At 38.7% G+C, this 25,054-nt stretch overlaps 1 protein-coding gene across 2 annotated transcripts in view; it reads right to left on the bottom strand.

Moving 5' to 3' along the window:
• epb41l4b.S (erythrocyte membrane protein band 4.1 like 4B S homeolog) overlaps positions 1–25,054 on the bottom strand; it is a 156,423-nt gene that overhangs the window by 34,786 nt on the left and 96,583 nt on the right. For both annotated transcript variants that reach the window (XR_005962239.1, XM_018269392.2), the window contains exons 4-11: positions 22,498–22,576; positions 21,532–21,576; positions 18,999–19,051; positions 16,551–16,671; positions 7,675–7,762; positions 5,842–5,930; positions 4,564–4,633; positions 3,689–3,858 (exon numbers count right to left, since the gene is read on the bottom strand). Coding sequence is in view for 1 of the 2 variants with exons in the window: in XM_018269392.2 (XP_018124881.1) it covers positions 3,689–3,858; positions 4,564–4,633; positions 5,842–5,930; positions 7,675–7,762; positions 16,551–16,671; positions 18,999–19,051; positions 21,532–21,576; positions 22,498–22,576 (715 nt within the window). In the remaining variant the exon portion in view is untranslated. The remainder of the gene's footprint in view (positions 1–3,688; positions 3,859–4,563; positions 4,634–5,841; positions 5,931–7,674; positions 7,763–16,550; positions 16,672–18,998; positions 19,052–21,531; positions 21,577–22,497; positions 22,577–25,054) is intronic.

The raw sequence follows: 25,054 nt of genomic DNA, 5'->3' as shown, positions 1-25,054 counted from the left end.
TAGAGAAACGAATTTGCAATGCGTATTCTTAATACAGTGAAACATCAATTTTACGTTTTCCCTCATTTTACATACTGTAGTGTTTTTATGGTGCCACATACACATTATGCATAATACATGGTCCTGATTTTATACCATTTCCCCCCAATTTTACATCATTCTTCTCTGGCCTTCTGGAAAACACATGCTTTCTCCTTTACAGCCAAGACTGGACTTCAGGCCATTAATGCTGACGGGGAAAAGTTTATGAGGTAAACTGAAAGCACACAATCCCATAATAGTTGCATTAACCATGCCTTAAGCATTTTCCTACAATAACAAATATTAATGATCATTTCATGAGTGCTTAAGGGGTTGCAGGAGAGGTGATATTAATAAGGTAAATGGATGTTTTAAGAGGCTGTACCAGACCAAATATTGTACAGAAGCCCACAGAGAACATATTATTAACATGCATTGTAATTTGGGTTGAGAAAAGACACTTCAAGTTTAACCTTTAATAGTGTATGTCTATATAAAACCTGCCTAACTGCTAGCTAATTCAGATGAAACCCCAAAAGCCGCACCAAATCCTTCCCGACTCCAAGATGGCAATAGGACCAGTCACTGGATAAACTTTTACTAAGAGCATCTTCCATAACCCTGTATTCCCTCAATTGCTAAAAACCCACCCAACCCCTTCTTAAAGCTATCTAATTTATCAGCCCGTACGACAGATTCAGAAAGAGAATTCCACAGCTCTCACTGTAAAAAACCCTTTCCAAATATTTAGACTAAATCTCATTTACTTCAAAGTCATATGTACTGAGGCATATACTAATTACTCTCTTCCCCACCTTCAGAATAGCCTACAATCCTGTTTCTTATACTACAGAACATATGTTACCAGGACCACAAGGCTTAACAATTTTAGCACCAGGGCCGGACTGGGAGAAAAAAGCAGCCCTGGCAAAATAAATCAAAGAAGCCCACTTCGGGTATGGGATTGGTTATCTGGAAACCCATTATCCAGAAAGCACCAAATTATGGAAATGCCATCTCCCATAGACTCCATTATACTCAAACAATCCAAATGTTTAAAATTGATTTCATTTTCTCTGTAATAATAAAACAGAACCTTATACTTGAGCCAAACTAAGATATAATTAGTCTTTATTGGGAGCAAAATCAGATTATTGGGTTTATTTAATGTTTACATGATTTTCTAGTAGACTATGAAGACCCAAATTTTGGAAAGATCTGTTTTCTGGAAAACCCCAGGTCTCGAGCATTACAGGAACAACAGGTCCCAAACGAGCAAACTTAGGGGCTGTTCCTGTTGAATTGTGCTTAGTACAGGGGAATAGCTATGATGCCATAGTTTTATGGGATCTCTCTGTACAGACTATGAGCAAACTTAGGGGACTGTTCCTGCTGAATTGTGCTTAGTACAGGGAATACCTATGCTGCCATAGTTTTATGGGATCTCTCTGTACAGACTATGAGCAAACTTAGGGGGCTATTCCTTCTGAAATGTGAGGTGACTATCTGACCATGCCCACTAAACATTTATTTTTAAAAAAAGACACAGATTTTCTGATGTGAAAACCAGGATAGATGGAGTATTTATTATGGAAAAGTTGACGTGTATAGTTTTAGACAAACAGGAACAATTCGCGAAGGTTTGGGACCCCTGGATCGCCTACCGCTACCCAACCGGGTTTAATCGGTCAGCACTAGCCTATTGAGGACGGGTCGCCATGATTTTCGGAGGGCGGATAATGGAAAATTAGTCTTTGCTTACAACGGCCCAGGTTGATAAGGCAGTGGAATTTAGCTTTATTTTATTTTCTTTATTTATTCTTTATTTTATCCTTTCTTTTTCTTCACTAGTATCCCCCCTTTTTTTTTTTTTTTTTTTTTTGCTCTGCTTCCTTCTCTTTTCTTTTGTTCTGTACTTTACAGTTCTTCTTTTTCCTTTTGAATTATATGTATAAAAGGGAAACGTGTAATGTCTATTCCTTGTATTATTTGGACTTGACACATGTTCAGCTTAATGTCATATACTATGCTTGTAGTTACAATTGGATTAGCCACTTCACTGTTAGCGTCAGAGATGTTTTCAATGCTGCCTGTGTCTATGTGATGACTGTAACAATGCTGACGGATTTGTTATTATGCACGATTTCCTCAATAAAAATTATTGAAATAAAAAAAAAAAAAAAAAAAAAAAAAAGACACAGATGCAATTTAACTTATTAAAACCCAAAAGAAACAGTTGCAATTCTATGTATAATACCCCAGAACTAAAAGCTGGATGAACACAGCGAGAATTCCATGATTAAATACCCCCAGATTTGGCACAAGGAAAGGGTTAAAAATCACAATGCAGTGTAATAAAAATGATTTGTATCCTTACTTGGCCAGCATTCTTTCTGCACTGATAGTGTGGGGGGGGGGTGAAGAGGATGAATCTGCAGCACCAGCATCTGCCATCCATCCTGCCTGTTCAGTACTGGACAAAGCAATCATATATGGGCGCCTTTTTCCCTGCCTGCAATTGGCTGACATTTGTCCCATAGCTGAGGGCACACAGGGGACATAAGGTACGCTCATTCTCCCAGTCGCTCCTCTCCACTGCAAACCCCACCCCCCTGCTGAAGCTGAGCAGTCCCGGACAGAAATAAAAAAAATAAAACAGGCATGGCCCTTGGGACAGGCTCTTCAGACAGAAGAAAGTGATCTGCTTACTACTTACTACTACTGTTACTACGCACACAGGGGATCGTTTGGTGAGGGAGGAGATTTTGCTATGGTGCGGCCCATTTACACTGCACAGGCAGCGGCACAACGGGCAATTGCCGGAATTAACAGATTGCCAGTTCGGGCCTGTTTAGCACTGTATATTAAAGGGGATGTAAAGAGATAATAAAATTCCCTGCACATGCTTTCCTGTAGTTCGAAATTAGTTCAAAATGGTTTCCTGCAGAGAGCTAGAGACCGTCTAAACTTTCTTATCCGCAGCAATCAGAGCAAGTACAAAGAAGGGTGGGGGGGGATTTCAAAATGTTACAAATTGTTTTATTAAAGTACTAGAGATCAGTTTCTTTTTTATTAAAGAAAGTAAAAATTGGATTTTTGTGTCTTTAAATCCCCTTTAACACAAAGCAGTACGCAATAGCAACTAATAAGCTTTATATGGTCCATTGCTGCTAGAATAATGAAAATGAAAGTATAGCGCTTTTATAGCAACTTAATTAACATGCTGAGTGAGGGCAGGTGAAAATTCTTAACAGGGATTAGCTAATGGATTTTAAATCCTTCCTTATTGTATAATGTTCTTGCAAAGTTATTAATTCAAAAAGATATATGGAGATATTGGAGACAAAAACTCTGGATTCTTACTCTGGCATACTGTCAAATAGTTTGTTTTGTAGGAGAGCTCCTCCTCAGTTTAATAATGACTATTTCCATTATCCCCTTATCTTGTACATTTTTATACAATAAAGTAAAAAAACACAAGAACACAATTTTAAAATATATCCCATATAGCACATACATCAAAAATCACACCGAATTTCACAAAAAAATTGCTGTTAAATCACACACACAAGCTGAAATAAAAGCTGGACTTTTCCACAAAATTGTTGGTCTAGTATGACAACAACTTTTAATAGATTGTCCCCATACCATATACTTTGTTTTGTACCTGAATCGGAATCGTGATCCAAGCCTTATAAAGTCTGATCGACTGGGTTTATTATTCACTGGTGTTCGGAGTCTGAAGAAAGCATGATGCTCTACCGCACATTTCCACAAATGTTTACAGGCTTTGGAGCTGTCCAAGCGGAAAACAAAAGTATGCTCCTGTTCTCTACCCTGGATTAAAAATAGGTACATTTTTAGAAAGGATTGCTTTTGTAATAAGAGGTAGTTCACCTTTAATATGCGATAGCATAGCCAATTCTTACTAACTTTCCAACTAGTCTTCATTTAAACATTTTTTTTATAGCTATAGAATTGTTTGTTTTCTCTTCTGGCTCTTTCTAGGTTACAAATGGGGGGGGTGGTAGGTGAGGTCACAAACTTTTTGTGAGGCTTCAATTTTACTTTTACTTTTGTTACTTATCTTTCTATTCAGGCCCTCTGCCATTAAAACCACTACCCAGGGCCGGATTTACATAGTGGGCGCCCCCTAGGCGCCCCTCTCATTATTCGTGCAAATTTTCTTTATCAATGGGGATTGGCGCGTAGTAATTTTAAAAAATGATCGTATCTCCAGTGCATCCCCAGTGTGGGTGTTGTTGGGTAGCATGCCGCCCCCTAAAATCCTGCCGCCCTAGGCCCGGGCCTAGGTGGCCTTTCCATAAATCCGGGCCTGCCACTACCTGGTTGCAAGAGTGATTTGTACCCTAACAACTGCTGAAATTTCAAACTAGATAGCTGTTGAACTAAAAGCAAAAAACACCAATACCTGTAAGAAGAAATAAAGACCAGTTCTTGAACAGAACGCTCTATATAAAAATTAAAGGTGAACAACCCCTTTAATGAAAATAAACATATAAATCTGTGCAATTTGCATACCTGCTCATCATCTTCTACTACTTCAAGTGTTAACTTGCTTTTCTTAAAGTCCATTTTGGTTATCTTGGGCCTAGAAATGATGAATAATAATTAGGAAATACAAATTTTCTCGAGAGTCTAAAAAAATGCAAAAAAAAAAATACATCAAGGGCAAAGGCACACATAGCATTGGATTCTATGCAGTGACATTTTATTGATTTATTTTTTTACAGGTAGGAAGAAGCAGATCTGCTCTCTTCCAAATCTCATTTTGAGGCCAACGCATACAACAAATTGTGGTGTGCGTTAGCCAAGAAGGAATTAGAGGGAACACTGCTTCAGCTTAGTGTAGGTACATGGGGCAAAGCAGGGATGGGCCTGAAAATTCCTGGTTTTCTGTCCGATCTCTGCTTTGCTCCTTTCTGTGTACCTGCACTCAGACAGAAGCTGCAATTTTTAGTGTAGATATACAGAGCTGTGTTACAGAGATGATCCGCCTGCAGAAAAAAACACAGATAGAATGCAGCAGAGGCAACTCTCTGCCCTAAACTGCTCACTGACATCTGATTATTTTGATGATTGCACAAAGAATCCTATTCTTAGGGCACACAAAGGGTCTCTCTCTCATTTGACCTGAAAAAGAACACTACTTCCTGCTTTGCAGCTCTCTTGGTTTCCAGGCACTAACCAATCAGTGACTTGACTCTTAAAGTCTCTGACTAATTAAGAGTTATAAAGCTGAAAAGCAGGAAGAAGTGTTCTGGCTGTTGTGTTAGTCATCCAGTCATGCCAGACTCTATAGATTACATGCTTTGCTAACTAACTATATTTGATTTTTTTTTTTATTTTGTACATACTATGTATTTACAGTACACTGAACTGTTCCTTTAAAAAAACTCCAGCACACAGGTAGAATGCTTAACATGGTTTACTCTGTGTTTAATTATATGTTTTCTAAATGTGGGAGTGGAGCTTTTAATCACATTTAAGATGTTTGGTGGGTTTGTACTGCTATGTATGTGGCTCATTTGCCTCACCTGTCTGCCTTATTGCCTTTATAACTAAAAATATTGTACTTCCTGCTTTTCGGCATTAATTTCAGCAACATTTTAAAAACATTTATAGCAACAGAATTCCCATTAGGCAAACATGTATGCACACGTGCACTTATTTATGTATTAAAACTGTCAAACAAGCATAATACATGATTGCCCAACATGCACTATGTTAGATAGTAGTGCATAAAATATAGTTTTAGATGGAAATACTATCCAGACTTGTAGAAAAAGGGTGGATTACCAGAAGAATAAACCTATTTTAGTGGAGCCTTCATAGATTAAGATCCCTGTTGGCGTCAGTCCAAGTGCATAGTCACATCCATCTCTGCCCTAGGAATAAACATGCCATACTTCAATAATGCTTTGTAATACAGTAAATTAAGTGATTATAACACCCATTTTTGAAATCCTTTCATGCAGTTTTACAGGGGCATTTTTCTTGATAAAAGACACAGGTGCACACAAGCATGCCAATTTAGAAATGCATTAAATTCTTTCTAAAACCCAGTTTTTTATTTGCATGGTGAATCATTAATAGGACTATTGTGGTCAAAATTCTTTTACCACCTACACACTTAGATACTCTGTAGAGATGAAAAGCTTAACTCCTGCTTTTTTGCAAAGGTGACAATGAAACAAAACAAAATACTTTGCTAAATAGCATTAAAGATGGTGTTCAAAGATGCAGAACAATTACTGCTGAAAACAAACTTTTGAGAAAAATGAAGCAACTGTGAGAATTAATTCAGCATTTGATTAACGCTTAATTCTATAATGACAACCAGCTCTAACGTGTACACTGCATTGCTGAAACTTCTGCAGAAATTCTTAAAAAACAAAAAAAATTCTTAAAAACAATATATATTTACTCAAGTCTATATATATATAATAAATGAAGGCCCAAAGCTTACTCTGCAAGTGGCCATATATTGATTTACTGGTCACCTGTTTAAAACAAACATTTTATTGGATGCTATTGGTAACTACTCCTAGGCAAACTTAGAGCCTTATATTACATATGGGGGTTACTCTAAAGGCTTTTGACTTTGGTGAAAGTGTATTTGTTGTAGTGCAGGAAAACTGCAAGTGAAATTAAGCTCTGCAGGAAAGCATGCACTCATAGGAAAATGGAAAGAGACTCTGAATTAGTTTATACCAGCCGGTCTGCTGGCCAAATGTTATTTTTCTATTTGACTGGGTTTTATGATGGTATGGAAAACCACAAACCTCCTGCTTTTGTAAACCTCAGCTCCCAACATCCTAGAACAAATGTTCTGAAAATAACAACCAATGGAACATGAGTAAAATATATATAGGATCTAATTTAAAATAGATTTAACTTTGAGTTTGCACAGGGCCTAACATTAACATTATCATATGCCTTTTATCATAATTTACTTAGAGACACAGACCATTGTACATATTGCCTTTATAACAATATTAATATACAAAATTTGAGAAAACAACAAAGAATTGTCACAAATAAAACTAAAGGCACATTATGCTTTAGAATCTAGAGTATTTTAACCAAAAACGCAAATTTTCCACATAACCAGTTTATTAAAAGGAGAGTGAAAATGAACTTTGTATTGGTGAACATTCATATTTTTTCCCATGTAAAATTGTTCCAGGGCGAAATTGTGAATATTGGGCAATTCAACAGTAGAACAAGAATAAATATTTGCCAAAAGAATCTATCACTATCTTCATGCAGGAGAAGTTCCCTTACAAAAATAGAGCAATTACTTTTGCAGCTCCTCCATGCTAATATTACATAATTTCTTTATGGCATACTTTTTCTACAGCATTTTCCCCACTACAGTTGTATGGGAAAAATACATTAATAATTTTACCTCAAGGCAAAATTCACCACACTTCTCTATCATCCTTGTGTTTTTAGTAAATGGTATGTTTTTTAAATTTACACTTGACAAACTTGAGTAGAACTTTAGACAAAATCCATAAACTTAGTGATGAAAAGTTATAACATAATAGCAAATTACTTCTTTAAACTTTAAATAACAACAACAGTTAACTGCAACAACTTAATTGTATATTATCAAAACATTCTTACCTTCACTAAATGCATATCGACCCCATACATTTCTAACCATTTGGCTTTATTTAGATAACAGAGTTCAGCCTGAGCTGGAGTTTTACCCCTTGAAAAAAACAGAAAGCACAACATATGAGAATTACTTTAAATGGAAGAAAAACGGTTACAAGTAGTGGGTTTAACATGAGAAACACATTAGGAATCCGCATCTCAGAAGGCAGTTGTAATCAAAAAGCCAAAAAAGGATTGACAAGTTCAAGAATAGGGAAAGTACCAATAAATCTATGGCATAACTTGGGAGAAGGAATCTTGAGGTAAATATTGAGACCTTCTTCTCCACAAAGAAGAATTCAGCCCCAGCAGGAGAGGTGGATAGCTGTATAAACATTCTTGGTGGAGAGCCAACCCCCCCCCAGAGTATTGAGGAGGGATTTATGTTTCCTGTCAGCATAGCCCTTATGTGCCAAGGCACTTTTTTTCAAAATTTGCTTTGGTGGAGCTCCAAATTGCAGACATGTGGGCCACATGGTCATTGTAGCAGAAACATCCAATAGGAGAAGGTCTGGAAAGAAAGCTTGGGGTGGTATGCCTCTCATACCTCCTTCCAGAAAGGGTGGAGGGATGAGAGGCATTGCTATGAGTGAATGCCACCCACCGGAGAAAGTTGGACCTGTCATTTTGGCAGAGAGACACGACTTCTTAAGAATTGTTCAATGGTTTGGTTTACTCGTTCAGCAGCATTGGTAAGCATTGGCTTAAGCATGGTAAGCCGAGGAAAATTAGAGAGTAATGTATAGTAATAGTAATAGAGTTTTGCACAAAAATTGTCAGGACACGAACTGGGAACCTCTATCAGAAACTCTCTCTGCTGGAAATCCACGTAGAAGGAAAATGTATTGGTTAAATAGTTGGGAGCGTCGCACCTCTGAAGGGAGCTTCTCCAGAGAAATGAAGTGTACCATCTTACTAAAGTGATCAATAACAACCCAAAATACCGTGTTACGCTGGTAGCTCGACAAAGTCCATGACTGAGTCCAAGGTCGAGAGGGTATGGGTAAAGGTTTGAAGTAATTAGCAAAGCCGATAAATCTTGGCATGGCCTTGGTGCATGTACGAAGGGGCCAATCCTGAATTGCTGAGACTTTGGCAGGGTCCAATATTAAATCCCTCTTCAGAGATAATATAGCAAGAAAGGGAATCCTGGAACTTCAAAGACACTCTTCTCCAATTTAGCGTAAAAAGAATTTCCACTCAGTCAAGTGTACTTCTCATGCCGGGGCTCTATGACTGATCAAGTCCTTGGGGAAGATAACGACTACAGATTGTCCCAAATGGTCTATGAAGATGTTAACAAATTCTTGAAGACAGAGGGGCATTGCAGAGGCCGAATGGCAATACCAGGTATTATGCCCATCCCTGGTGTTAAAGGACGTCTTCCATTCGTCTTCTTCATGTATACAGGTCAGATTATAGGCCCCACAGAGTACTAATTTAGTGAAGACCCTAGCCCCTCTTAGATGACTGAAAAATTCAGAAATGGGGTAGGGCGTAGTGGTTCCTCACTGTGATCTTATGGAGACCTTCTTCTCCACAAAGAAGAATTCAGCCCCAGCAGGAGAGGTGGATAGCTGTATGAATCCATGCTGAATATCTTGGATATACTTCTTCATTGCAGAAGTTTTTAGCTGGAGATAGAAAATATGTATGACCTCTAGGGGGCATGGTCCCAGAAAGATCTATGGGACAGTCATAGGAGCTGTGAGGAGGAAGGGACTTATCAGACTTTTTGCAAAAGATATCTGAGAATTCCCTGTAGACAGATGGCATGAAATGGAGATCAGTGGAGGAAATGGCCACCCGATGATAATGCTTAAAGTAAGCAGAAAGTGCTGAAATGAGTGAGTTATACAGATGAAGCCATGGTACTGTATGCTAGCTGAAGGGCCGTTAATAATGAGGAATGATAATTTTTTCTTATGCAGAGTTCCGACTGTTAAAGGGGATTCCCTGGTTGTCTCCGAGATGATTTCAATGGTCTATAATCAACTGCCAGGCCATGCAAGGGAGTATACATAAGAAACTGGGGAATACCAAGATGCTTGGCAAAGGCAGAGTCTATGAAATTTTGGCAGCACCTGAGTCAAGGAAGGGTTGTAGATGCCAGCTAGAGTTCTTGTGGGGAGAGGGTTCAATGTTGCTCAGATAAGTCCTAGAAATTTGAGTTGTCCTGCTTTAGAGGGCGATTATTGGCAAAATGCGCCACCACCACAGTACATATACAACCCAGCAGTGGGTCTCCAGATTTTCTCGTGCTCAGAGATGTTTGCCCTCTCAATGTGCATAGGTTTTTCAGAGACTGGTAGTGGACTGAGGTAGGGCTCTGAAAGAGGCCTTTGGAACCACGTTGCCAGAATAGGCTGGAATCCCTTGCCACAATCTTTATCTTCTTGATGTTCCCTAAGGTGGGTACCAACCTCGATGGCGAGAGCAATTAGGTCCTCCAACTGTTCAGGGAGATCATCATCTTGATCTTTTAGACAGGCCTTGATGGAAGACAGCCACATAAATCCTCATTATTCCAGTGGGTTTCCGCTATCAGGTGTCAAGTATCAAGGCGAGTCTGAAGGTATGAGCCTCCCCTACGCTTCCCACTGAGTTGCGCCCTGAAAGTTGGTACAGGACGGTCCCAGATAAGGAATAGCAGGAGTGCTAAGTGAGCCCACAGAATAACAGTTCGTAATAAGGACTCAGCACTTATCTGCAGTTGAAGAAACTAAGTCAGGAACAGGCCGGGTCATACACAGAGAACGATCAAGAAACAGGTGCAAATTGAGGGAAATCCAGCAGAGTAGTCAGGTAAGCAAAGGTCGAGATCAGGAATAACAAACACAGGAATCCAGGGATAATCAGAAGAATAGTCAGGAACAAGCCGTAGTCGTAATCAGAATAATCATCAGTAGTAATACGCTTAGTGTCAGTAGAGACGATCACCTCGCATTGAGCCTAGGCCTGAGTGACCTTTTAACCCCAGGACGCATGTTTGCGTCAGAACGTGCGCCTGCGTCAGAACGCGCGCCTGCGTCTGGACGCGCGCGTGTGAATGCGCGCTTGTGTCAAAACGCGCGCCTGCGTCTGGACGCGCGCGCAGCCCGCGCTAAAACGCGCGCGCATTAGAACATGCGCCCGCACTAGTAACAGGCGCCGCCGTGGGGACACTGGCCAGAGGAGACGTCGGTTCAACCTGAGCCTGACCTGTTGGGACCTGACATTGCCCCCCCCCCTCAATATGCAACCTCCGGGTGCATGTGGGAGCCGGCCTGTCAGGATGAGACTTATGAAACAACTCAATAAGTTGAGGAGCATGTAAATTACTCACGGGTTCCCAGGAATTTTCTTCTGGAGGAAAACCTTTCCACTGGATCAAATATTGAAGCCGACCTCGCCGGAATCTAGAGTCCAAAACAGCCTCCACTTCAAATTCCTCTACACCTTCAATAGACACCGGAGCTGGAGGATTGTGATTTCTTCCCGAAAAAGTGTTCTTCACCACCGGTTTTAACAAGGCTACATGGAAAACAGGATGAATTCTGTAAGTAGCTGGTAATTTGAGTTTGAAAGTTACCTCGTTCACGCATTGAATAATAGAGAAAGGACCCAAAAATCGTTGACCCAACTTCTTAGAAGGACACAGAAGTTTGATGTGCCGAGTAGACAACCACTCAGAACCCTTCCTCCTCTTGCGATCAGCAAAAACTTTAAAATTGTTCTGTGCTTGAGACATCGCTTGTTGAATTCTCAGAGTATTATCAAGAAGAAAAGAAAGTCTCTCTTGTACTGCTGGCACCTCTATTCCCTTAGGAAGGTTAGGAAGCACGTGAGGATGGAACCCATAGTTGGCGAAAAAAGGAGTTTGCTTGGTGGAGGAATGAAGAGCATTATTGTAGGAAAACTCTGCCAATGGTAAAAGTTCACTCCAATTGTCCTGAAGGAAGGACGAGAAACAACGGAGGTATTGTTCCAACGTCTGGTTAGTCCTCTCTGTCTGCCCATTGGATTGTGGATGAAAAGCCGTGGAAAAGGCCAACTTGATCTTTAGAGCCTTGCACAATGCTCTCCAAAATTTGGAAGTAAACTGCACTCCCCGATCCGACACAATCTCGTCTGGAACTCCATGGAGCCTGACAATTTCTCTAATAAACACCTCAGCAGTAGAAGATGCAGAAGGCACTCCGGAGAGGGGAACAAAATGTGCCATCTTGGAGAGTCGATCCACAATTACAAAAATTGTATTGTAACCTTGCGAGGGAGGAAGCTCTACAATGAAATCAACAGAGATGGAACCCTACAATCGAGTAGGCACTGGTAAAGGACCCAGAGGCTTAACACGTGAATCCTTAAACCGAGCACATGTCTCACAAGAGGATACATAATCTTTGCAGTCCTTAGCCATGTGAGGCCAGAAGAAAAATCTCTGAGCAAGATCCAAAGTCTTGACATATCCCATATGACCCGCCAACGGGTGATTATGAAGTAACTTTAGAGTCTCCAAACGAAGAGCTTCCGGAATGAAGACTTTATCTTTCAAAAAAAATAACCCGTCACAAACTTGTAAATCCCCGTGTGGAGATAAAGAAGAGGACACCTCCTTGATCTTTGACAAGAGTTCACTCTGCAAAAGAAAGAAATTCTGAGGACATAGTATCGCATCCGGAGGAAAAGGATCCTCTTCCTGACTGTGTAACCGTGAAAGGACATCAGATTTCTTGTTCTTAGAGCCAGGCCTATAAGTTATATGGAAATTAAAACGAGAAAAAAAAATGCCCACCTGGCTTGTCTTGGCTTAAGACGTTTGGCGGTCCGTAAATATTCCAAATTTTTATGGTCTGAAAAAATAATGATCGGATGCAAAGCTCCTTCCAACAAATGACGCCATTCTTCAAACGCTGACTTAATGGCCAAGAGTTCCCGGTCAGAAACGTCATAATTCTTTTCCGACAAGGAGAAGCCACAGGATGAAGAGCGTTGTTATTGCCGGTCCTCCGAGATAAAATAGCACCAATTGCAGTTTCTGAAGCATCAACTTCCAAAATGTATGGCAGTACAGGATTAGGATGTTTTAAGACAGCAGCAGATGTGAAAAGATGTTTCAATTGATCGAACGCCTCTTGTGCTTGTGTAGTCCACTGAAAATGTTTAGTGGAACTAGTTAAATCTGTGATAGGAGCAATCATTTTAGAAAAGTCCTTAATAAATTTTCTATAGAAATTAGCAAATCCGACGAAACTTTGTACTGCTTTCCGGGAAGAAGGAACAGGCCAATCAAGAATAGCGGACACCTTCTTCTTGTCCATGCAGACTCCATCAGATGAGATTACAAACCCCAAGAACTCCACTGAAGATTTGCAAAATTCACACTTCTCCAATTTAGCATACAAACGATGAGTTCGCAAACGGTTAAAAACCTTTCCTAATTGAATCTCATGGTCCTGTTCGGAGGAAGAAAAAATTAGGATATCGTCTAGATAAACAATCAAAAATTGATCCAAAAAGTCTCTGAAAATATCATTAACAAAATGCTGAAAAGTAGCGGGAGCGTTGCATAAGCCGAATGGCATAACGAGGTACTCATAATGTCCAAAACGTGTTCGGAAAGCCGTTTTCCACTCATCTCCTTGACGAATCCTTACCAAATTGTATGCCCCCCGCAAGTCTAATTTAGAAAAAATTTTAGCTCCACGAAGGTTCTGGAATAATTCAGGAATAAAAGGTAACGGATAACGATTTTTTACAGTAATCTGATTTAAGTGTCTGTAATCAATGCAGGGACGTAAGGAATGGTCTTTCTTTTCCACAAAGAAAATACCCGCCCCTGCAGGTGAAGTGGAAGGACGAATAAACACCTTCTTCAAATTCTCTATGATACAATCTTTCAGGACCAACAGTTCAGGCTCAGACAGAGGGTAGATGCGTCCGAAAGGAATAGGAGCCCCAGGAAGCAAATCTACAGGACAATCATAAATTCGATGAAGAGGTAATGTGTCAGCTCCCTTTTGATCAAAGACGTCCATGTAATCCTGAAGAAATGTTGGAATAGCCTGAAAACGAGGATCTTGGGGTGAACACAAGGCAAATGCTTTAGAAGTGGTTCTGGGCATAATGGAATGAGAAATACAAGCCACAGACGAAAATCGCAATAACCCAGTGCTCCAATTTATTGAGGGATTGTGTGATTTCAACCATGGAAAACCGAGAATTAAAGTGAAAAGAGGAGAAGACACCACATCAAAAGACAAAGTCTCAATATGATTAGAGTCAACAATAACAACAAGTGGTGTAGTCTCTAACATCACTGGTCCAGAGGAAAGTTGAGAGCCATCTGCAGTTCTCACAAGAAACGGCTGAGTCTTGGGTCGGGTCGGAATATTGTGAGTTTTAATAAATTCCGTGTCGACAAAACAACCACAGGCTCCCGAGTCTATGACGACCTTACTCTCTAGGAACCCTTGGGGCCACTGTAGAGAAATAGGAACAATGAGCATAGGCAATTCTCGAGAGATGGAAGATGAGGATGGAAGACAGGTTTGGTGAATATGCTTACCCCCCGGCCGGGTAGGACAGTTCCTCAGAAAATGACCAGAAAGACCGCAGTAAAGACATAAATTGTTCTCTCTTCTCCGAGTCCTCTCCTGGGCTGAGATGGCTGTTCTAATGAGTCCAATCTGCATAGGTTCAGGGGCACTTGCCATTGAAGCAGGAGAGGAGATGAACGACGAAGTTGCAGAGACATGGGGAGACAGAGGGGCCTTAGGTAATACCCAGGATGCTCCAAGAGAGGGTGTTGCAGCTCTCTCTGCGCGTCTTTCCCTCAGACGACGATCAATCTGGACACACAAGTCAATCAAGGATTCCAATGAGTCAGGTATTCCTACTCTGGCTAATTCATCCTTCAGAGTAGGACTCAAACCCAAGCGGAATTGATGTCTGAGGGCCTTGTCATTCCACTCGGTGTCGGTAGCATAAGTACGGAAATCCGTCACATAGTCTTCTACTGGGCGTTTGCCCTGACAAAGAGTCCTGATCATTGTTTCAGCAGTGTCGGACCTCTTAGGATCATAATAGATCTGAGCCATAGCTGAAAAGAATATATCCACACTAGCCAGTAATGGACTTTGGGTTTCGAAAAGACGATGAGCCCAAGTCTTGGGTTCTCCAGACAATAGGGACATAATCACTCCCACCCTGATTTGTTCTGTAGCATAGGATTGACTTTTCAGGGAAAACATAAGCCGTCATTTTCGAAAGCTCTGAATTTAGCTCGATCTCCTGAAAAGCATTCAGGAAGTGGTATCTTGGGCTCGGGCGTCGGATGTGTGGAAGAAGATGCTGAGATAGGAAAAGCAGACGAGACTGGGGGTCCAGGAGGAAGAGCAGCAGCAACAGTCATATCTTGCATCTGATTCTGCAATTGTTGATAGACTCCCTGTAAATCTCGAACAGCCCGAGTAAGGCCAGCAACGATTTCCAAAGGGGAAGGGGCTGGTTCTTCAGACTCCATGGCGAGGTGATACTGTCAAGTATCAAGGCGAGTCTGAAGGTATGAGCCTCCCCCACGCTTCCCACTGAGTTGCGCCCTGAAAGTTGGTACAGGACGGTCCCAGATAAGGAATAGCAGGAGTGCTAAGTGAGCCCACAGAATAACATTTCGTAATAAGGACTCAGCACTTATCTGCAGTTGAAGAAACTAAGTCAGGAACAGGCCGGGTCATACACAGAGAACGATCAAGAAACAGGTGCAAATTGAGGGAAATCCAGCAGAGTAGTCAGGTAAGCAAAGGTCGAGATCAGGAATAACAAACACAGGAATCCAGGGATAATCAGAAGAATAGTCAGGAACAAGCGGTAGTCGTAATCAGAATAATCATCAGTAGTAATACGCTTAGTGTCAGTAGAGACGATCATCTCGCATTGAGCCTAGGCCTGAGTGACCTTTTAACCCCAGGACGCATGTTTGTGTCAGAACGTGCGCCTGCGTCAGAACGTGCGCCGGCGTCAGAACGTGCGCCTGCGTCAGAACGCGCGCCTGCGTCTGGACGCGCGCGCGCATGTGAATGCGCGCTTGCGTCAAAACGCGCGCCTGCGTCTGGACGCGCGCACAGATGTGAACGCGCGCATTAGAACATGTGCCCGCACTAGTAACAGGCGCCGGCGTGGGGACACTGGCCAGAGGAGACGTCGGTTCAACCTGAGCCTGACATGTTGGGACCTGACATCAGGGTTCTGAAGTCCATAGCCTACTCACTAGCACTGCCTTGGTGGATTTGCAAGAGACGGGAGACATGCAATAATCAAAAATTGGTGCAAGATTTCAAAATTAACCCATGTTTTTACAAATTGTCTTAAGAATCCAACCTTTTATCGAAATGGCCTTTACAATGACATCAATGATTTCCAAGTTAGCAAGATGTAGTTCGAGAATTCCTAAAATGTTTTTTTAACTAAAGAAACTACAGCCATTCCTTAAACCTAATGTTTAAACAAAAGACAAAAATTAAAACGATAAGGTTATAATAGCTTATCTGGACCTCTCACTAGTGAAGCTACTATGAAATGGGCTATATTCTATATTCTTACAGCAAAGAAATACTTTATAATGACTATTATCGCTGAAACAGAACATTATAACATACTGAATTTTTTTCATTACAATGTGAATTTATTGGGAGGCTGAGTCATTACATTTTTCCACATTCCGATTCCAGGTACCGAAAATTGCTTCGGACTCCACAGCTCTGAAGGAATGTATCCTCTTCTTTATTAAAAAAACCTACAGATTATGTTGGTAGAACTGAATAGTTCATTGGAGGCAGCATAATAAGCCAATGTTTTCCACATACCTGCAGTCTGTCCATTTTTGGAAGATATCCAGTTCCATTGCTTCGGTCTGGTTCGGAATGAACCTGAATTCTGACACCAACTCTGGGGAATGCTCTGAATGCTCGCACTCACCAAGCTCCGCTGCAAAAACACAAAGAAGTGTGCAGGAGTCTCTAATCAAATATAACATTTCCAAATTATAGAGTTAGTATTTGATTAAAACGTGAGTTGACAATAGCCTGATACTTACTGAAGAAAGAACATATGTTATAAAGGTATGAACACACCTACAGTTCAATGTGTATAAAAAGCACCATGGGAGACTAAACTCCTCATTCGGCTAATAAACCATTTAATGTCAAAAAAGTAAAATGTCTGATTTGGTGGTAACCAGGTCCACAAATATATGCAAGGAGCAGCTAGTGCTACTAACTGTTACTAACTGCATTTGCATCCAACACCTACAAGAACCATCCACATTTCCAACTAAATATATGAGCTTTTAGCCACTTTGAATATCAAATTGATTTTTTTGATAAAAGTTTCCAATATTTTACTGTATTTAAAATAACTATTGATTTTACTTTATGTTGATGCCAGCATTGAAACACATGCACCAGGAGATAAACAAATTAAACAACACCCTTTAAGAAAGTAAAATGTTCTTGCTCTTGTTATTTGAAAGCCAGTAGTTGTAACTTGTAATAGCTAACCTTGCCTCATAGCAGAAGCACCCCTAAATATGCATAAGTACTAACGCACAATCAATAACAAAAATCACAGTCAGCTGCAGTCACTTAAAACTAAAACAAAACATTGTGTATTAAAGCAAAAATCACTGCAGATACATGGCTGGAAGAACAGAAAGAAACACCACCTATAACAATGGCAAATAAAAATAACATGCCATAGGTGAATCCAAACAGTAAACAAGAAAACTAATTAATAAAATACAAGCTCCATACGTGCAGCAGTTGGTGCCAGACTGCAGCATGAGACAAAGTTATACATTGACTCCAAACACACTGAAGGCATATCATTAGTTACACATACTGCAACCAATCTACACTGCAAAGCCTTCTGTCAACTTGAGTGTGGTAACCTGTATTGCCATTGCCTAATGATTTTTATTCCTGTTTCTGTCTAAGTGAAAAGCAGCATGGAGCAGAGCAGTCATGTTACCTGGTCTGCCATGTTGTAATAAATGTACCAAAAGCTTCAATGGTCAGGGTCAGACTGGGGGGCCTCAAAAGAGCAAACAGATTTTTTTATATTTCATTTTGAAATCTGACATGGGGCTAGACATATTGTCAATTTCCCAGCTGCCCCAAGTCATGTGACTTGTGCTCTGATAAACTTCAATCACTCTTTACTGCTGTACTGCAAGTTGGAGTGATATTACCCCCTCCCTTTTCCCCCCCAGCAGCCAAACAAAAGAACAATGGGAAGGTAACCAGATAGCAGCTCCCTAACACAAGATAACAGCTGCCTGGTAGATCTAAGAACAGCACTCAATAGAAAAAACCCATGTCCCACTGAGACACATTCAGTTACATTGAGAAGGAAAAACAGCAGTCTGCCAGAAAGCATGTCTCTCCTAAAGTGCAGGCACAAGTCACATGACCGGGCAGCTGGGAAATTGACAAAATGTCTAGCCCCATGTCAGATTTCAAAATGAAATATAAAAAAAATCTGTTTGCTTTTTTGAGAAATGGATTTCAGTGCAGAATTCTGCTGGAGCAGCACTATTAACTGATTCATTTTGAAAAAAACATTTTTTCCCATTTTTCCCCTTTAAGATTGAAAAAAATGTCTCATTCATTACTGCATAACTTTACTTGCAGGTAATAAACGATCACCATATTTGTCGTAAATTATTATTAGCATACTAAAATCAGCAGTATTAAAAACAATCAGATATGACATTACCAATGGATTTAAAGCTCATATTTTGTTGAAACTATTACATGCCTACAGTTTCCATAGCAACACAATAAAATTTCCTCCATTTACATTAACAGGCAGTTTATTTGCACAATAAAACACTGTATAACCCTTACAATTATGTGCAACTGATGGGCTTTTAAGAAATTTGTGTTACAATTACAAGAGGAGGTTTTGTACTCTTCTTACTCTAATTTTGAAAAAACAAACTGAACTCTGTGCACTAATAAAAAGAGTGTTGAAGAATTCAGTGAAGAATTCAGTGAACAAGATACAAAAATATTAAAACATATACCATATTATTAAGGCACATGCATACTTGTAATGTTTAAAAAAATTACAAGATGGTGACCCAATGTAGCCAACTTAGCCAACTTTGAAAGCATAAATGATTTGTTTGCTAGGCTTGTGGTGCAGTTCATGTTTATATTTAGTGTACAAAATACAGCTTTTCTAGCCTTATTCTATTTTTTTTTTACATGCCCTTTAATCAAGATAGCTGGTGTGAAGTCTGATAACTTTACCTTGTAAACACAAAGCTGCTAATTCCACAGCAGTCTCGTAAGGACATTTCAATCTAAAAAAAAAATTAAAAAAAAAAGGAAAAATGTAAATTATCTCAAATTTCTTTGTTAATTTCATACAATTCAATAATTAGCATGGTTTATGTTCTTAATAGTATTCATTCATACTGGACTTTGTAAAAATGTGGTTGGAACATGTAAATTTAATGAGATCTTAGTATGCAAAACAAAAATTAGAGTAATGCCAGGGAAGCAGTTGGCTCTGTATTTTGCCAACACAGAGTAGCATAGACTGCAAAAACAAAGATACAAGGGCTTACATAACAAAAGAGGGTCCCAATACTATGAGCTACATGAAGAAAAAGTATTATTCTACTGGTTGTAGCAATCATTTTTAAGCTTATTCACAACAGAAAGCGGAGTGTGCTAACTGGACAGATATTGGCATGTTTTTTACCGAGAATTCCAATGCACTAGTAGTAGTGCTGCATGTTTTTCTTACGGAACTTGTGTAACATTATAGATGCCGTCTACCAGAAGTAACGAGAATAAGCACACAACTACCTATGTGCATGACAGCTACTTGAGTCTCATTTGTTAATTTCAATAATCCTTTGCACCTGTTGTGCCCTGTAATTTGCAGTGGCATACAATCAAAAACAGCAGGCTAATAAGGCTACATGCAGGTGCTAAAGGAGAAGGAAACCCTATACTATGTTGGAGCAAAGTATATATGTGCATTGTGTTTTCATTTCATCACTTTGCAGAGGAGCTTTTAGGTTACCATTACAAAATCTGTAAAGAAGAATATTCGATTAAAGAAGCTCTTTGTTAATTAGATAAATGTGGGAAGCTTGGTTTTAAATGGTTAGCTTTTATACAGTGAAAAACATTTAGGGGTAGATTTACTAAGGTTCGAGTGAATTGTCCAAGTACAAAAAGTTTCGAATTTCAAAGTAATTGTTTGAATACTTTGACCATCGAATAGGATACTACGGCTTCAAATTTACTTCAACTTCGATTCGAAGAAAAAATCGTTTGACTATTTGACCATCCGATAATCGAAGTACTGTCTCTTTAAAAAAACTTTGACTTCAATACTTCGCCAACTTAAAACTGCCGAAGTGCTATGTTAGCCTATGGGGACCTTCCAGAGCAATTTTCTATGTTTTTTATATTCTAAGTATTTTTCACTTCGAAATTGATAAACCTTTATAAACCTTCCTCTAAGTGATAGCAGTAAAAAATATTAGGGATGCACCGAATCCACTTTTTTGGATTCGGCCGAACCCCAGAATCCTTCACAAAAGATTCGGGCGAATACCGAAACGAATCCTAATTTGTATATGCAAATTAGAGGTGAGAAGTGGAAAACATTTTTTACTTCCTTGTTTTCTGACAAATATCACGTAATATCCCTCCCCACCCCTAATTTGCATATGCAAATTAGGATTTTGTGCATCCCTAAAAAAAAATACTAAAAACATATTTTAGGTAGAATACAAAATAATGTGCAAAACATAACATTCATAAGAAAATGGGAGGACTGATAGCTGAAAATACAGTACATCTGGTGGCATACCCATTATGCTACATAATTCTATTCCTAAATGACAAACCATACACTCTATGCTACAGGCACTTACTGTACAAATCTCTTGATTAGAATATAAATTAGAGAGTATTGAATACGATATTAGATATCATTACAAATTAGCATGCATAAATAAAGCTGCAGAGGCTACATTCTTAGCAGGACTACAACCAAGTTCCCAGCAGAAAATTAAGGACTGCGTGGGAAACTAAGCCCATAGCAAACTTAAGGTGTGGACATCCAAAATATGGAAATATCCCTTATCCGGAAAACCCCAGGTCCAGAGCTTTCTTGATAATGGGTTGCATACCTGTATAATGATTTTACCTAGTCTGATTACTCATAGCAATATTGGTTTTCCTCATTTTTCTATCCTATACCTATTAATAACACTGGCACCAAATATGTTTACAGCCAGGTTCAACATATATTGCTCAACAAATTTAGGCAGTTTTAAGGTAGAACATTCCTGATCTAGAAATATATTTCCAACTTATGATGTTTGTCTGCTTTAATACTAGAAAGAAATTATATTTTGTCCATAAAAGTGCTCCCTCTCTACACTGCTTAGGAGCAGGGCACATAGGTTCACATGCTGATAAATTATGACTATTGACTGATATTTGTCTATTCTCAAAGTCAAAATGAGCCAACAATTTTTTTTATTCTATGAGCACCTAAGAAGAAAAGACCACATGAGTTTCCTAATGACGTCTTAATTGCATTAATGACCTTCTTGGGTTAACTGGCTCTGCATGTTTTTCTAAACTGTCCACAAATTCACTCCCTAAGCCCTCATGTCGAATGCTAGACTTATGCTTGTGTGCTATACCACTATTATAAAACATACAGACCACTGTAGCCACAATACAGCATGATAACATATTCAAATTATCACCATACCAAGTAAAATTCAAAGATTATGTAAAATGGACTTACTTTCCTGAAAGAATATCTTGTCTAAGCTGTAATACGAAAAGGTACCTAAAACAGAAATGGAACAGTTTTAAAAAAATTAATTATTTCTTGATGAAAAGAGGCCAAATTCTCACTACATTAATTAACAGTTTTGATTTTAGAATAATTTGCATATCTACTTATTTCAAGTATGAAAAAAGCTGGGTCCATTTTTTCATGTTACTAGGAATTTTTATGTGCAGCTTTATTAACTTTAATTTAATGGTTTTCTGACAAGATTATAGAGGACTGATGCTCAGTTTCAATATGTTTCTTATTCCCCTTGAACACGGTTTTCTTTTAGACTGTAAGCTTGAATGAGCAGAGACATCTTTACCTTCAATGTTGGTCAGTATTTGTATGTCAGTTTGATGTTCACTTATACAGTGTTGTGGCATATGTTTGTGCTTTTAAAAACTGTCAATTTCAATGGTAATTTACCAACTACCTGTTTTTTTTTCTATGGATTTCCAAGGAGCTCATCAGATAGACAAGAACTGGCCAGGACTAATAGGTGTATCTTTTGTAGGCTAAGCAACAGAGCCCCAGGCACTATCTATAAATTATAGAGAAAGATTTATGGTTCTATTTAACCAAGGCTACATGGGAGGCAAAATAAGGTCAAGTTCCTTTAAAATTGGAATGCTAAATGTTTAAAAGTATAAATCCATCATCACTGGAAAACAGCTAGAATACAGTATAAAATAATTATAAATATATATACATACATATATATATATATATATATATATATATATATATATATATATATATACACACACACATATACATACATATATATATACATATATATATATATATACATATATATATATATATATATATATATATATATATATATATATATATATATATATATATATATATATATATATATATATATATATATATATATATATATATATAAAAGCCTATGTGCTTACATACCGTGTAAACTCTTCACGAAGGTTATTTGGTTCAGATGAGTAATACTTAATTCGAAAGTGCACAGTATAAGGAGGTCCAACTGTTGATTGAAACAGAGAAAATTAGAACTGTTCCACAGTAAAGACACCTATCATCAGAACATTTCAAACTGAACAAAAATTAGGGAATAATGAAATCCTTATAACAAACTAAAGCAATATTAAAGGAGATCTATGATTACAGAGGGCACAAGTGTCTTCATACAAGTAAGCTAGGTACACAAAGCTAGGCTAGGTTGCTAGCAGATATTTACCTGATTGTGCCACCAATACTCTGGATCAAATTAGAATGATCCAATTTTTGGCCAAAAACAGTATGACAGTCTCCCATAAACATACCCTTATATCACCTCATACTCCAGTTTCTCCACTATTTTGTAACCTGAAATTCCCAACGGGCATGTCTCCATCGCAATTTCAATGGTGGATTGAAAAAGGACTTACCAAGATTTGCTTCAAGGCAAAGTTTTAGACTTTTTTTTTCAGCAAAAGATCAGGCTCCAGGTCAGTTTTTATCAGATAATCCATTATATAAAATTTCAAGGCATGGGACTTCTGTACCCCCAATACACTATACAAAACAGATGGTGTAACATATCCCTCATCTAGGAGACTCATTGGGCTGCTGTAAACAAATAAACAAAAATAACTGATAATGGAACTTAAATATATTCAAGCTTGGACCCAATAACTCCAGCTAGATATGGATGAGGCTGACTGGGTACTTGCAGTAGAATGGACTAACTATTGTTCTATTAACATATATGCTTGGGAAACCTTGTACAAAGTACTCCACAGATGGTACCTGTTCACAAAACAACATGGGACCCCAATACAGATACGCATTGCTTTAGATGTTGCCTAGAAATAGGCAAAATGTGTCATATTTGGTGGCCCTGTGCTAAAGCACAACAATTTTGGTGTTGAGTGTACACAACAACAAATTCAAACAACAATTCAGCCATAGATATTAACCTGGGAAAACACCCAGCACAAGCTTTACTCAATAACAAAATAAAGGATATCCCAGCAGAATTAATAACCCATATATTTACAGCAGCAAAACAGGCTATTGCAAAATCTTTGTTATCCCCAACTCTATTGATTGCTGAACTGAAAACTAAAATAAACTCAGTCTTCATAATGGAAAAATTGACCGGTGTATTACGAAATAAGCAAATGTGGAACCCATGGATTAGATATAGGTTCCCCCAAGGATTTCATTATGCAGCCCTGCCAATATAGAAATTTTAGCTCAATCTAATAATACTATATATATTGTAAGTTGCTCACATATATTAAAAGTGGATATTTTTAGTAATACACCATGCACAGCTTATAACTTGTGATGAGCAAAATCTTTTGCCAAGTTTTGCAGTGAAAATTACACCCATAGACTCCAATGGGTGTAAAAAATTGAGGCATGTCAAAAAAAAAAAAAAATTGCCGCTCATAGACCAATGCATTTCAGTGTAATATTTAGACATTCATGTATACAAAAGAAATTCTCAATAAAAAACAAATACAGTATTAAAAAAAAAAATGCAGTGGCATAACTAGATTTTACTTGGCCCCAAACACAATCAGAGGTTGTCCTTTTATATGTTGCAAATGCTCATTATTTAGGGCCTCATGGGGCCCCTATACCTCCTGGGCATCCCTGCAAGCTCAGGGTCTGCTTCCTCTGTAGTTACGCACCTGAAAATATGGTAGGCCATCAAAAGGCCCCTATGGACTGTCCAATAAGCTTCCAATGCAGTTTAAAGGGGCTGAATCTGCAGCTTTCATGTATGGTCAAATTCACAATTGTCTTTAAAATATATCCATTATCATACTAAGGAAATTCTATTTACAAATGAATAATTTGTTAAAACATATAACAAAACTAGTGGTTTCAACGCAATAAATTTATTACATATAGCTGGACAGAGTAGCAAAGATATCAATACACCATAAATAACACTGCAATAAAGATTAACAATCCCAAGCATGTTTTAAACCTTGGTCCTAAAGACAGCCATACATGGGCAAACTACATTTGCTTTTTTGACTAAATTCTGGAACCAATCAATATTCATAGTGCATGAGAGGCTCAATGGGGCACTATATAATATATAATTTTTTTATATGATGTTATTATTACATGTATGGCTAGTTTAAGCAATAACTTGCCAAATGATAGTTGATCCAGAGGAAGGCAAAAAAAAAACCAAAACATTTGAAGCCACTCCAATATGCCTCAGAGGGGGAAAGAAAATTCCTTCCTTACTCCAAGATGGCAATAGGACTAGTCTCCTGGAACAATTTGTACTATGCTCCATCTTCCATAACACTGTATTCCCTCCTTTCAATAATGTCCTGTTTAAGAGCTGAAGACCAAAACTGTACGGCATATACTAGAAGGGACCTTACCGGCACTCTGTACAGTGGAAGAATGATCCCCCTCCCCCCAGAAAATCTATGCCCCTTTTAATAAAGCTCAAGACCTTATTTACCCTTGATGCTGCTGATTCACATTG

This window comes from Xenopus laevis, chromosome 6S, assembly GCF_017654675.1.
Source record: "Xenopus laevis strain J_2021 chromosome 6S, Xenopus_laevis_v10.1, whole genome shotgun sequence".
In the NCBI taxonomy this organism is placed as follows: Eukaryota; Metazoa; Chordata; class Amphibia; order Anura; family Pipidae; genus Xenopus; species Xenopus laevis.
This window is presented reverse-complemented; position numbering and strand designations above follow the sequence as displayed.